The 15,525-nt window shown below is 42.2% G+C and overlaps 1 protein-coding gene across 11 annotated transcripts in view; it reads left to right on the top strand.

Moving 5' to 3' along the window:
• DTNB (dystrobrevin beta) overlaps positions 1 to 15,525 on the top strand; it is a 168,363-nt gene that overhangs the window by 78,695 nt on the left and 74,143 nt on the right. For all 11 annotated transcript variants that reach the window (XM_053925400.2, XM_053925396.2, XM_045189235.3 and 8 more), the window contains exon 9: positions 10,827 to 10,951. In XM_053925400.2, the coding sequence (XP_053781375.1) occupies positions 10,827 to 10,951 (125 nt within the window). The remainder of the gene's footprint in view (positions 1 to 10,826; positions 10,952 to 15,525) is intronic.

Below are 15,525 nucleotides of genomic sequence, written 5' to 3' on the forward strand. Positions count from 1 at the left end.
AGTCTCAGGATCTGCAGGTTGAGTTGGCAAGTGGAGACCCAGGCGAGCTGATGATGTAGTTCCTGTCGGAGTCTGAAGGCCTTTGAACCCACAGAACTGATCATGTAGTTTCGGTCCCAAGACCAGCAGGTGTGAGACCCAGGAAGAGGTAGGGGATCAGTTCAAGTCTGAAGGCAGGAAAAGGTAGGCAGGCAGGAGGAATTCTCTCTTACTCAGGGGAGGGTCAGCCTTTTTGTTCTACTCAGGCCTTTAACTGATTGGATGATGCCCACCTCCACTAGGTAGGGCAATCTGCTTTATTCAGTCTCCTGATTTAGATCTTACTCTCATCCAAAAATACCCTCATAGAAACAGTCTAATAATGTTTGACCAAGTACCTGGGTAACCCATAGCTCAGGCAGTCTGACACCTGAATTGGCCATCACACCATTCTTGACCTTGTCCAGCTTCTGGTGGCTGTTGTCGTTTCCTGACGTGGGGCTGCATCACTCCACTCTCTCTGCCTTGTTGGTCCTACTGCCTCTTCCTCTTCCCTCTGTCCTCTTCTGTGTGTCTGTCTTACGAGGATACATGTGATTGCGTTTTGCGCCCACTCAGATAATCCAGGAAAAATTTTTGCTTTCCAGGTCCTTAACTTAATTACATATTTTCCTATACAAAGTAATGTTAACTCATTTGCCACATAGGGTAATATTCTCAGGTTCCAGAGACCAGTGGGAGATGGGGTCATGTCAGGGGATGTGCGGAGCCTCATGGGAATGAGGATCCAGCGGGATCCAGCCCTGGATGTCTTGTGAAACCAGCATGGCCTCTGATAAAAGTTGTGCTGGAATTGGCCCCAGACGACCTCCAAGGCAGGTCACGGTGCTGCCGCCGTGTTCGGAGAGAGTTTTGCCGGGAGCATGCAGCGCTCTGGCTTCCTTTCTTTACTCCTGTTAGCAGTGGTGTGCAGGCCTGGGGAGAAGTGGCCTGACCCACCGCTAAACTCACTGCATCATGGCCAAGGCCCTCCCTCCCCCTGAAATTATGGACTTTCCAGGGTCATCCACGAGATAGGAGGAATGGGCTAGGGGTGTCTTGACAGCATTTATCAGCGTTTTCAATAGGTTGATAGGGGTGGTTTAAATACTGCCCTTTGTAGCATCTGAACATTGCCCTCCTTCAACTGTGGCACTTGGATGTGCTATTGATTCTTAAACCCCTTTACAGCTGCAAAAGTGCTGAGTTAGAAGGCAGGCCGTGTGAAACGGCCCCCGCTGTTTAAAAAGATGGATGCTTCCTGAAGACAGTAGTGGCGTAGAGTTTTTATAACACGACAAGGCAGCTTTTTCACCCGTATTCTGATTGCTCTTGGAGCAGAGAGATGACAGGGAGGTTTTCCGTCGCAGAGAAATGTGTGACTGTCCTCTAGCAGTCATCACTTCGCCACAGCCCTTCTCCAGGGTTAGATGTTTTTCAGTTCTTCCAGGTGGCCGCGGGAGCTGAAGTGGAGAATGTGTAGCCGCGTCCACGTGTGGGAGGAGTAGGGCTCTCTGTGACTCAGCACTGTGAACTGCTCGTCTGTCTCTACGTGGACTCAGACACGTCAGTGGTGATTACCTGTTTAGCTAGTGCTTTGTGCGCGTGTCTATAGATACAGGTTTAGGGTAGAACTGTTTCTATAAATACATTCAACATATGTGCATTGTATGCCCATTACATTTTATCTCCACTTAGTGACTGCAGAATGTCCAATTATGAAATGTTCCTGTGCCGTGTATTCATTAAACCTTTTGATTACCTGCGATAAAGCAGATGGTGTGTCCCCAGCATTCTCTCCTGGGCCCTTGTCTTGTCTTGCGGTGCCTTCCCTCAGTTCCAGGTTTTACAAGACCCCTCCCCCCCTCCCCACCCCAGACACTGATAAATGGCTAGAGGTTTGATTCCAGCCCAGGCTTCTTGTCTGCGTTTACTCCTGTATTCAATGGTCTTAGGGACGTTTTCGTCTGGAAATCTCACTGACTTTTCTGCGATACACGGACCTAATAATTGTTCGCTTAGTTTTCTTGGACTTCTAGGTAGATAACTACATCATCTGTAGGAAACGACTTAGCCATTTTGCAGCCATTGTACCCCTCTCTCTTTTTTAACCTCTTTGTGTTGGCAAGAACTTCTAGAGAAGTGCTTTCAAAAATTGCCTGGAGAGAATCATCTGGGCTGCTTCTTAAATATGTAAAGTACCAGGCCTCTTCCCTGGGAATTATAACTTAGTAGGTCTGGGTTGAGGCAAAGGAATCTGCCTTGTTTTGTTTTGTTTTTAAACTAAGTACCGCAGGAATTTCTTATCTTCAGCCAAGTTTGGGAAACACTGTTTCAGGGCAGTGCCAGATGACCGTGGCGGGTGTCTTTGGGTCCTGCCTGGTGTGTCTGTGTCATGTGTGGTGTCGATTGACTGCTGGCTCTGCTCCTGCCTTGACCTGTGGTGGTACTGGCAACAGGCTTCGGAGTTTTTGGGCGCCCAGGGGCAGTCATACAGGGGCCAGTCTAAACCAGACAGAGAGCTTTCTGCCCTGGTATCCCTGCAGTAAACACGTCTGGTGCCTGCTATGTTCCAGGCCCTGCAGAGAGCTGCGGGACAGAGAAGCACATGCCAGGTCGTCTTGATTTTCCGACCCCCGCGCTCTCTCTAACCTCTAGCCTTTCCTGGGACTGTGGCTGCCTGTGAATATACTTCCATAGTGCTCGTGGGCTCTGCTTCTTTTTATTGTAGCTGATTAGACCCTTAGCTTGCCAAAACCTGAAGTATTGGTCACACTTCTTTTTCATTCTGTCCTGCTCTGCTGCCTGTTACTTCATTTCAGCCAGAGAACTGTCTGCTCAGTGTCTGCTAGAAGCGGCTTCTAAACCAGAGAGGATTTGGAACACATTGAAGTTTCATCTTGTGGAGTAATATTTGAAAGCTTTTACAGTCGTTTCCTTGGTCTGGGACTTCTGTGTGTCTCACTCACAGGCAGCACCGTGGCGGTATTGAACTAGTTGCAGTTGCTTGTTCCGCCCTGTTTTCTTTTATGCCTTTGGAGCTGCTGTGCTAGCTGCCTTCGCCTCCTCCCTTCCCTGTCCTCCCAGCTTTCCCTTGCCAACCTCTTTGTAGCCTCTGAGATTTAGCCACTGCCTCTTCCCGATCCCCCAGTCTTTCGGTAAAGCTCTATAATTTTTCCCCAGAAAGGTCTTATAAAAGTTAGATTAATTCTTGTTTCCTTTACTTTGTTGTTGCTGTTGTGAATGGTGCCTTCTTTCCTAGTTTTTTTGAGACATAATTTACATGCAGTAAAACGCACCTACTTTAAGTATATAATTTGATGAGTTTTGGCAAATGTATATAGTCATGCAAATGATATCTTTTTTGAATTATGTATCTTAACACTTTGTTGCTGGTGTATGGAAATGCAGAGTATTTTGGTATTTTAATGCACTATGTAGTTAGTTGTATTCCTTAACTTGCTCACTGATTCGAGTAATGTGTACTCAGATTCTTTTGGATTTTCTATAATAACTATACCACCTGCAAGTAGTGATAACCTTGTCTCCTCCCTCCCACTCCTTTTACTTTTAAACGTTAATCATACTCCCCCCTCTTTGGGTCTTCTAATGCATCTAGAACCTCCAGCACAATATAAGTAAATAGAAGTAAATTTAAAAGAGTGACGTTTAAAAAAGGAATGAGCTAATAACAAGAAAGGACCAAATCGAACTTCTAGAAATAAAATACTATGGCTAAGCTCAATAGAGAGGTTAAATAGCAAATTAGAGACAGCTACAGCAAAAATTAGGGAAGGGAAAATATATCTGAAGGAATCAACCAGGATGGAGAATATTGAACACAGAGACAGGGAAATGGAAAATGTGAAAGGCAATTGAAGGGTCTGGAGAATGGAATGAAAAGATCAACCTAGAATTCTGGGTGTAGATAATTTATTCAAGAGCAAAGATGAAATAAAGATATACTTTCAGAAAAAGTTGCAATGGGTTTGCCACCAGCAGACCATTGCTGAGGAACTAATAGAGGATATACTTTGGGGAAAGAATAATTGAAGCAATAAGGAAGAAATGGAATACAAGAAGAAATGGTGAACAGTGGAATTAATAAATGTAAATACATTTAGAGGAGCATCGTGTATAGAATAACAATAATAATGTCTAATTTTGATGGGCTTAAAATAAGATGCCGCTAAAGCACCAGTCGGCTATGACATGGGTATAGTTGAGGCATGATTACAGAGTTACAGGATTTTAAGTTTCCAGAGATGCTGGTTAGGAGTGCGGTCAGTGTTCATATGAAAGTAGTTAGAGGAGGTTCCTGTCTTGTCTGAGGATGCAGTCGGCTTCTGCTTCTGCTTGGACCCCTCAGACGGTGGCTTGACGCTCAGGATGATGGACTCAGAGAGGGTGGTTTCAAGTGAGCAGGACGGGAATGGCCTCCGTGGCTCCAATCCTGAGCTCTTTCCATTAGGCCGCTGTGCTCCCAGGAGTCAGGGCCTGTCGGCACGTGCCCTGAGCTTCAGACTGTGCAGCGCAGGGAATCAACTTGAAGCTGATTGAAAACACAGTCATCTGACCTTAGAAGAACTTTCTCCCCGCGGGGTGTCTTCGTGCCAGGTCCACGAGTTGCAGCCCTGACCCAGGAACTCTCAGTGCAGCAGTTCCAGCACAAGTCACCTCCCTGCCCCTCAGGTGGGAACTCTGTGTCCCCACTCCCAGCTCAGCAGAGCTTTCCCTGTATGACCCCTACTGCAGTACTTGGGGTTCCCAGTGTCTTTCTGACTCCTCGCAGGAATGTCGCAAGGTCCCAGGCTGTCTCTCCCCATCAATCCCTGTGTGCTCTCCCTCCGGGTGGTTATTCCTGCTGAGGGGCTGTGCTGGACCGTGAGAAGAGTAAGACAGGCCCATTCATATGAGCTCTCATTTCCACACCTGTAAAACTGCGGCCATGAAACTAATTCACAAGACTGTCCAATGGTTAAATGAGTCTGTGTGTGTGCACAGCACCTCTTAGGTGCCTGACACTAGCTAGTGTCTTAATAAACGTTACTTCCATTTCAGGGGAGAAAAAGATGAAACCACCAGGAGAGTAGACTCAAAGACTATAATTGCCAAAAACAGGAAATCAAAATGAATTAAAATGAGAAAAATAAAACCTGAAAAGTAGATAAGAAAGGAGAAAAATAAAAGAACAAATGAAATAAAATGAAAAATGTTATAATAAGCTATAGAAATAAATAAAAATATATTAGCAGTCAGTAAATTAAAATAACTACTCATCCGATATGCCGCGGTTGTGAGTTCAACCCCAGTCAGGACACATACGAGAATCAAGCAATGAACACATACGTGGAACACCAATCAGCGTCTCTCCCCCTCCTTCCCCCTCCTCTTCTCTCGTTCTCTAAAATCAATTTTTAAAAAAATCTATAAAATAACTAGAGATAAACGAGAAATGCATAGATTCTGTATGGAAAGGAATTTATAACTATTGAAAGACATTAAAGAAGGCATAAATGCATGAGGAGATGAATATATTTATAAAGGAATATTCAGTATATAAAGATGTCACTTCTCTCCAAAACCGCCTATAGATTTGATCAGTTCCCATCAAAATCCCAACAGGATTTTTGTGGTAAACAATGCACTGACTTTAAAATTTGAGTGGTCGTGTGAAGTGTCAAAAGAGAAGAACGTGAGTTCGGGGCTCGGACACTAACCACGAAGAGCAGGGGACGCCATAGCAGTGACATCATGTCGCGCCCGCCCAGGGGTAGAAGCACAATAGCTAGTACGGTGAGAACAGACTAGTTACTAAGTGATCCTCAGGCAGTTGAGAATCCGTAAGGAATAAAAGTGGGTTCTTTCTTCATACTTACCAAGCAGATTAGTTCTAAGTAGATTGAAACTTAAATATGAAAGTTAAAATCTCTAAAACTTTGGAAGACAATGTGGAAGACTACCTTTCTGACCTCAGAGAGGGAAATATTTCTTAAGATACAAAAGTACAAAATATAAAGGAAGAGCGCACTAAATTGGGACTAATGTTACATTCAAAGATGACTGTATGAAGAACAAATAGAGTGAAAAACAGGCCTTACAGTTAAGGAGTTGTTTGCAAGTCATAACTTCCATAGGATTAACATCCAAACAATATAAAGAACTTTTATAGATGAAAAAGAGAAAGACAACCCAGTGAAATACTATGCAAAAGACAGGAACAGGGATTTCACAGATGAAAGAACACAAATGGCCCATGAACACAGGAAAAGATGCTCAATCTTTTCGGAACTCGGAGTTATAAATTAAAAGCACGATACTGTTTATCACCCCCCAGACTGACAAATGTTAAAATGTGTGACAACACCAAGGACCAGCCAGAACGCGGAGAGGCGGGAGCTTCCCACACAGCCGAGGGGAGTAGGGATTAGTGGGGCCACTTCGTTAAGACAAGTTGCCGCACCTGGTAAAGTTGAGTGTGCGTAACTCATGACCCCGTAATTCCACTCGTATGACATTCTTACATGTGGCCACCAGGAGTCGTGGACAAGGAAGTTTATGGCAGCATTGTGACTGAGGGGAAGAATGGAAGCAACCCAAATGTTCGTCAGCAGTGGATTGAATCTATAAATTATGATGTAATTAGGAAACGAAGTACAATCAAACATTGAGAAAAATGAATAAATTACAATTAATTATGTCAGTATGGATGAATTATAACGTAATTTTGAGTGAAAGAAGCAAGTAGCAGAAAAACTATGCAAGTCTATATAGGTTTTAAATGTGTTAGATGAATCATATGACTTATGCATAATTGAAAAATAATAAAATACAAGAAACGATGAATACAAAGTCCAGGGCGCTGGTTCCGGGAGAGCCGCCAGTGTGGTGGGGGGGGCCACACCGGGTGAGGGCCCGCCCACGGCAAGGCCTCGGACTGACCAGCACCAGCGCGTGCTGCTTCTCAGGAAGGATAGTAGGTAGGTGGGGACATGCTTTATAACTTTTGAAACTGTTCATACACATTTTATACACAATTTGGTATATTTTTAATTGTAAAAATATATGAGGGGGACCCCCAAAACCCCAGAATTTATTAGAAAAAATTGTGGTTTTATTCTTATATGTTTAAACTTCATTCACCTTCAAAGTACTCTTTTTTAAAAAACGATTTTGATTATTTATTTTTAGAGAGAGAAGGGAGGGAGAAAGAGAGGGAAAGAAACATTGATGTGTGAGAGAGACATCAATTGGTTGCCTCTCATGCGCCCCCCCGACCAGGGGCCTGGCCTGCAACCCAGGCATGCGCCCTGATTGGGAATCGGACCAGAGTCTTTTTGACTTGCAGGCCGGTACTCAGTCCGCTGAGGCACACCAACCAGGGTTCAAAGTACTCTATTTGATTCAGTACACCTATCAAGACTTTTTTCCACTGCTCAAAATAGTTTTTGAATATGTATATTTTGATGCCTTTTAGTGCTTCTGCTATTTTTTTGTTTCACCTCTTCCACATCGGCAGAAGGTTTCCCTATGAGGACTTTTTTCATTCAGGGGAAGAAAAAAAGCCGATCAGGGTGACATTGGGTGAATAGGGAGCGTGGGGCACAGGGGTCATGCCGTTTTGGTCAAAAACTGCTCAACACTCAGTGCTCGTAAATCACCCATTATGAAATAGGCAAGTGCATTGAAAAAGTCTTCAAAAAAATTCACTGAAGCTGAACACAGCCTCTCACAACAACGCCATCTGGTACACTGATACAGATGGGTTCCTAGAACACTCCCTAGCTGGGGAATCCTGTACTACACGGGGCCTGCCCTCCAGAAGGTAATTCTGTTTTTTGGGGGGTCTGCCCTTGTATATTTTAAACATTTAAGAGATGGTAGGAAATGTTTTGAAATTAGATGCATTAGGGTGTTGAAAATTCACAAAGACTGGAAGTCATCACCTAAAACTGTTTGGAGGAGACTTAATTTTCTAGGTTAAGGCCTCCCCATATTTCAGTTTCAGAGTTCGGGTGAAGGGGGAGGGACAGAGACCTAACGGAGCATCACTGGCACAGTAGCATACACGGAGTATGGGGGACACTGGTCCCCGGACCTGACGGCTTCTCCTCCTCCCTCACCCCCTTCTTCACGTCATGAATATTCAGTGACTGACTCCCCAGTCTGGGCACTGTCTTTGGGGCCAAGTAGCCAGAAGAGGTAAAGGCCCGTCTTGGTGCTCACGGTAGTTTTTGAACCTTGGTTAGTACAGGCTTTGTTACTCTCAGCCTCCTGACTGACTCCACAGTGAAAGTCACTGCAGGTCTGTGTCACAATCCAGTCTTTGAGGTTTTGTTAAGGAAATCATTTATGTACGTATTTGAACAATCTAATCAAATGCCGTCTTTGAAGTTTTCAGTGTAATGGCGTTTCTGATTTGGGACTAGCCCATAGTTAATATTCTAATTCCTGTATTTTTTATCTTCTAATGTTTTCCTATATATCTATCAGGCTTCTCTTGATGAACTCTAATTATTAGGAACTGACTTTGATGTATTGATTTTACCATTCTATCTATATTTTTTAGACTTGAAATTGTATCTAATTTGAGACCTTGTCTTAAAGCAGTATTTGCAAAGCACAACAGGTATACTGCTGGAGAACATTAAGTGGGGCAAGGGGAAACATTTTTTTATTTAACAGCCATGTAGTTGTTTTAATGTTTATTGTAAAAGATACATATGGAACCTGTGATTGCATGGCTGCTATTACTCAGGGTACAGCTAAGATAATCCATCTCCCACAAACTGCATGAGTTAATGGCCCAGGTGGCTCCCAGATAGAGCAAAGCTCCATGAAGTGACTGCCTAGAGTACAGATGTGGGGCTCAGCTGTAGAGGTGAATTTAGGTATTCTCTGGTGTCCTCTGCTTGTCTGCTACTTGTACCGTAATTCTCGAAAAATAAAGCACGTGTGGTTTGGTCAGGGAAAAAGCAATCTACGAAATTCATCTAGGCAAATAATTTATTCAAATAACATATTCTGTTACAGGACAGGTTCTGGAAATACACAAGTACATGAAATACAGATCCCACCCTCGTGGAGCACCAGACTAGCGGAGATAGGCACGTAACTTAACAAGTGCAGGGCGACACGGAGAGCACGCCAGGGGAAGTGCGGCCGTGGGACACGGGCAGCATTGAAAGGTGGGCGCTGACTTAGGGAGCAGTGAGGAAAGTCTTCACAGAGGAAGGGAGCTTGCGAGCAGTCTTGGGAGCTGAGCAGAACATTCACAGAGAACCAGGCTGGGAGAGGCAGACGTCAGAACCAACGGCAGGTGCCGAGAGACAGCTGGGAGAACGTGCTGTGTTGGGTCAACTTGAGCAGGCGCTTGTCACTTACGCTAGTGTGAGGTGAAAGGTGAGGGGCGAGGAGCCAGGCATGAAAGCTGTAGAATATGGTGGCATGTACTGAGATCTAATTCTGAAAGTGATAGCCAGCCTTTGGAGGGTTTTGAGCAGGAGACTGATGTGTCTGGGGGAAGTGTAGACAGTGGACTGAAGGAGGAAAAATCAGCATCCTGTTACAGTTAGTCCTGGGGCAAAGGGACCAGGACAGCCACTGGGGGAAGTTCAGAATTTCTGCTTTGTTTCGTTTCGTGTTATTTTCAGGAAACTGGATTACATTTAGACTTTTCTGAGAATTTGATGGTTCAAAGGGGATAGTGCTTGGTGATTTGGAGGCTATAATATATGAAGTTTCTGAAGGAATTGGTATTATTCCATCTTTAAACAAGGTATTAACTAACTTTGCCTATATAATCTTAAAAGCCAATAGATTTTTGCTTGTTTTGTGTTAAAATATATATAAGCAGCATATAAAGGGAAATGGAGAACATGGTATTGATGAGGTACGTGGCTGCAAGCAAGCAAGTCCTCTTTTCCAGTGAGGCGGTGCGTGTGGAAATAGACTGCAGAGGCAAGAGAAAGAAAGGTTTAGACTCCTTCGCAGTTAATATCCTGCCAAGAAACTCTCAGACAACAGTGTTATTGGAAGGGAATTGGGTGGACAGCAAAGTCAGCGTCCTATAAAGAGCCTCCTTGAAATCATGAATGTTCTACCTCATTGTGGCATATGTTTACTGTGGTGCGTGTTTCCTCTTAAGTCCTAGACTTGGTAGTCTTGGCGTTTTGTGTGCATTGTTCTACCTTCCAAAGAAATGTATTAGAATGCCAGCCTATTCTTGTACCTCAGCATATCACAATGTAGAGCCGCGGGCCTGACGCTGGCTGCCCGTGCCTGTGAGTGCTCATTTGTTTCTGTAGGCAGAGCCAGACCCTGAACACCAAATTCTCTGCCTCATATTTATTTTGGGAATGTTCTCCTAATAGGCACGTTTTGGCATGTGGCTTAGTCAGCTAATTGGCTAACATTCAAAAGCCATGAGCTCTCAGCACTTCAGCCCAACACAAATTTCTGACTCCAATTAGGGAATGAACTCTAAAATCTTAAAAAAAAAAAAATCCAGAAGCATCAAAAGGGGGAATTTATGTAAAGGGCACATAGGGATGTTCAGAAGGGAAGTTGACATTGCCTGGGTACTGTGACTGCACAGGGTGCTGAGGAAGCCAGAAATGAAGGGCCACAAACGGCCCGGGGCAGCTGTGGGTGCCTTTCTGCAGAGCCCATGAACATGGGTTATAATGGAGCGTAGTTTACATGGAAAGCTGTGTTCTACAGCTCTTGTCACCATTTCTTTTGAAATTCTTTTTCATGCGTTTGAAGGTATAATTTTCCTTACTTCCTTATTTTCTACTTTGACACAGAAATCCCCTGCAAAGAAGCTGAGCCATGCAATTAGTAAATCTTTGGGGTGTGTACCCAGCAGAGAACCCCCGCATCCTGTTTTTCCTGAGCAACCAGAGAAACCACTTGACCTTGCAAATATAGTGTAAGTATACCCCTGGTATGGATGTGCATTAGACTGACCTGGGGACCTTGCTAAATTCTCTTGGATCCAAACTACCTAACATGAACTTTTAACCTGGTTTGGGGAAACTTAGACTTCAAGCTTTCAGCTCTAAATCACTGTACATGTCTATGTGGATACCTAGCTCCTGAGCCCTGAATCTGAGTGACATATTAGAGTCTCCAAGAAAAGCACTGATACATTGAAGAGTAATTATTGTGCTGGATTTAACAAAGTTGCCGTTTGTTGTCGGTGTGCTCTTCCCTTAAAACAGTGGTAGAGGTTGTTTCTTCTCTATAGCAGTAATGCCTATAGATTTTAAAAATAAATTTAGACAACGCGGAAATGAATACCAACCTGATTTGCTCTTTCTGTATTGAGAGAAAATTAGGAAACATAAGGCTGTATTTTATAAACAGAACTAGTGAGATATATATATATATATATATATATGTGTGTATATATATATATATTTATTTAATTAATTGAATATTCATGCTAGAAAGCTGAAGGGACCAAAAGAGTTAGAGAAACAGAGGAAAAGGAAGGAGGAGGGGCAACAAAGGTGGATACTATTCTGATCCCTTCTCTCTGAATTAAATGATGGTACTAAGTTCAGTCTGCTGGATGAAGGTGGGAGTTTTTGATCATTAGTCTTTATCAGCTGTTAGAAGTTTTTCTTTTGGAGTAGACATTCATTTTCTTTTCCCACCTGATGGTAGAATAATACAAGCATGTGGCTTAAAAGTTCAATAGCACAGAATTTAAAATGAAACCCAACACATCCTTCCACACTTCATTGTGTTTTGTTTGGCTTTTGGATCTACTAGTGGTTAGAGATATGGAGATATCTCTAAACAGTACCTTTAGAGCACCATTTCTTGACTTACCAGTGTTGGACATTATTGAATCCTTTCTGGGGCGTGAGGAATCAACCCGTCCCAGTTTTTCATAATTACGAGGTCTGTCTGGAACAAGTCCAGCCATTGTTAATATAACGAGAACAGTTTGGAAGACATCAGTGTAACTTGGCAGCCACAGAGAGTGGACTGGAATGCACATGCGTGAACAGTGACGACTTCACTGTACTAATCGGTGGGGGCAGTAGACGCTGTTGAGTGAGCATGTGTCCTGTGTGGTCATTGCATTCAAAATGACTGAGTAGAGCAACGAATCTGCCTCAAATTTTGTGTTAAGCTTGATCCTCTGGAAACTATTCAGATGATTCAGATGATTCAGAAGACTTTCGGGGATGATGCAGTGAGTGCAGCACAAATAAAAGTGTGGCACAAGCGCTTCCAAGATGGTCGGGAATCTGTTGAAAGTGACCCACGTTCTGGAAGGCCTGCAACAAGCAGATCACCTGAGAATGTTGAACGTGTATGGGCTGCAATCAACAAAGATCGGCGACTGACAGAGCAAGAACTAGAAGCTGATCCGGGGATTCCAAAAACTACTGTGTCTGAGATTTTGACTTAGGATCTGGGCATGAAACGTTTTGTGGCAAAATTTGTTCAGCAGCTCCTGCTACCAGAGCAGAAGGAACATCATGCTGCAGTTGCTAATGACTTGATTCAAACCACTGCCAATGAACCAGATTTCCTCAAGGTCATAAATTTGAAGGGGACTGAGCTGTCATTGACCTATGTACAATGTTTCTTATATCTTGTATCTTCTTCAATCATTGTCTCTATTTTTCACATTACGTGAATGGATACTTTCTGGACAGACCTCGTATATCACCATTTTTTACATTGGTCAGCTTTGTAATTTTACATGATTTTTTTTAAATGTATTTATTGATTATGCTATTACAGTTGTCCCATTTCCCCCCCCACTCCACTCCATCCTGCCCACCCCCTCCCTCCCACATTCCCCCCTATAGTTCATGTCCATGGGTCATACTTATAAGTTCTTTGGCTTCTACATTTCCTACACTATTTTTACCCTCCCCCTGTCTATTTTCCACCTATCATCTATGCTACTTATTCTCTGTACCTTTCCCCCGCTCTCCCCCTCCCACTCCACTATTGACACCCCACCATGTGATCTCCATCTCTATGGTTCTGTTCCTGTTCTAGTTGTTTGCCTAGTTTGCTCTTGTTTTTGTTTTAGGTGTGGTCGTTAATAACTTTGAGTTTGCTGTCATTTTTACTGTTCCTATTTTTGATCTTCTTTTTCTTAGGTAACTCCCTTTAACATTTCATATAATAAGGGCTTGGTGATGATGAACTTCTTTAACTTGACCTTATCTAAACCTCTGTTTCTTCTAAGTTTTCTTGACTTCTGTATAAAATGAGGAAATTAGTCCCTTCTGTTTCCTCCATCTCCTCGCGCCTCCTGACTTGTGTCATCTGTGCCTTCACTTTTATATTGTCAACACTGGTGATATGTCTGTTCCCTTTTCTGCAGGGTTAAACTAAAAGTTATAAGCCAAATAACAGCATTTACAGTTAATACCACTTATTACAAAGTGCAGCCGTGTGCTGTGATTCTGTATGCTCTTTCTTGTAGTTCCAAGTTCGTGATCCCTGTGAACTCATCTGCGTTCAAGGGGAACTTCCTCCTCATACAACGCTGACTGCTCAAACCGTGCCTGTTGACTTTGTAATTGCATTGGCTTTCTGACTTGTGTTTTCTTCGGTTTCCCATTGTTTTCGTCTTCTTGCTACAGAAAAAAAAACTTGCTTTTTTACCCACTATGTTCCATACTGAGTTTTACCTGTTGCGTGTAATCCATTTTGGGGGTTAAATTTGTTAAATTTTCCCTTTTTGGTTAGTGTTTTTAATGTTTCATTTTTTTTTTTTAACTTAAAAACAAAGTCCTTGTCACCCTGACAGGTGTGGCTCAGTTGATTGGGCTTTGTTCCGTGAAGCTAAAGGTTGCTGGTTCGATTCCTGGTCAGTGCACCTGCCTGGGTTGCGGGTTTGGTCTCGGTTGGGATGCATATGAGAGATCAGTGTTTCTCTCTCGCATTGATGTTTCTCTCCCTCTCTTTCTCCATCCCTTCCTCTCTCTCTAAAAAATAAATAAATAAATAAATCTTTTTTTAAAAAGTCCTCGTGTATCCCAACATTGTAGAGGTTTTTCTGTCTCTCCTTTTTCCTTTTTAAGTTTTGAGAATTCCCCTTTCACTATGTCTTTAATTCATCTGAAGTAGATTTCTGTGTATAGTGTGATATAGAATATGTAATTCTCTCTCTTTCTTTGCTTTTGAATCATAACTTGTCTCAAAGCCATTTATTGGATAATTTATCATTTCCCCACTGACCTACAGTGCCGCTACTATGGCATAAATGAAGTTTCCAAATATACACAGTCTTGTATCTGGGCTCCTTCTTCTGTTCCTATGGTTAAATTGTTTATCCCTATGCCAGTATCTTAATTACTATAAGGGATTAAGTAATCTTTTTAAAAGAGTGTCTTATCTATTCTTTGCTCTTTCATATAAAGTTTAGAATCAGCTTATTGAGTTCCTCATTATTGAGTTCAAAATTTGGTTGGGTTTTTATCAGGTCTTCACTGAATCTGAAGATCATATTGGGGAGATTGACATCTTTACAGTATTAAATCTTTCATCCCAGGCATGTTTTATGTCTTTGCATTTATTTAAATATATTCTTATGCCTTTCAATAAAGCTTTCTAATTTTCCCCAGAAGGGTCTTTATATAAGTTAGATTAATTCTTATGTACTTTACATTTGTTGTTGCTGTTGCAAGTAGTACTTTTTTCCCTATAGTTTAAAAATACAATTGACATGCAATAAACCACCCACTTTAAGTGTGCAATTCGCTGAGTTTTGGCAAATGTATATAATTGTGCAAATGGCATCTTTTTTGAATTATGCACTGTAACAGTTTGTTGCTGGTGTGTGTGGAGGTGCAAATTGGTTTGGTGTGTTAATCCACTGTATAGCCATCTTGCTATGTGTAACGTGCTCATGATTCTGGAAATTTGTACTCAGGTCCTTTGGGATTTTCTCTAAATAATATATTACCTGCACGTAGTGACAGCTTTGTTTCCTCTCTCCCACTCCTTAAACTTTTAAGCATTAGTCATACTTTTTTTTTTTCTTTAGGTCTTATAATACTGGCTAGAACTTCCAGTGCAATATTGAATAGAAGTGGTTTAACAGGCATTCTTGTGTTATCGCTAATCCCAAAGAGAATGCTTTCAGCGTTCATTTAGTATGTCATTTGATGTAGTCTTTGAATAAACTGTTTATCAGGTAAAAGAGGTTTTCTTTTATTACTAGTTTGCTAAGACTGCTTGCTTTTTGTCATGAATGGATGTCAGATTTTCTTAAAGACTTTGTCTGCATTAATTGAGATGATCATATGAGGTTCTTTATTAATGTAATGAATTACATTTTTTTAAACAATCCTGCAATAAGTGTAAATCGACTCTCCTTTGAATACACTGCTAGGTTTCACTTCCTGATATTTCATTTACCTTTTGCCTATGTTTATGAGTTAAACTGTTCTGTAATTTCCCCCCCTTTTTTTTGTCTTTAGGGCAAAGTTTGCCTAGTTTGCTTACTTCAAAAAGTTGAGG

Source organism: Desmodus rotundus, chromosome 5 (assembly GCF_022682495.2).
Source record: "Desmodus rotundus isolate HL8 chromosome 5, HLdesRot8A.1, whole genome shotgun sequence".
Lineage (NCBI taxonomy): Eukaryota > Metazoa > Chordata > Mammalia > Chiroptera > Phyllostomidae > Desmodus > Desmodus rotundus.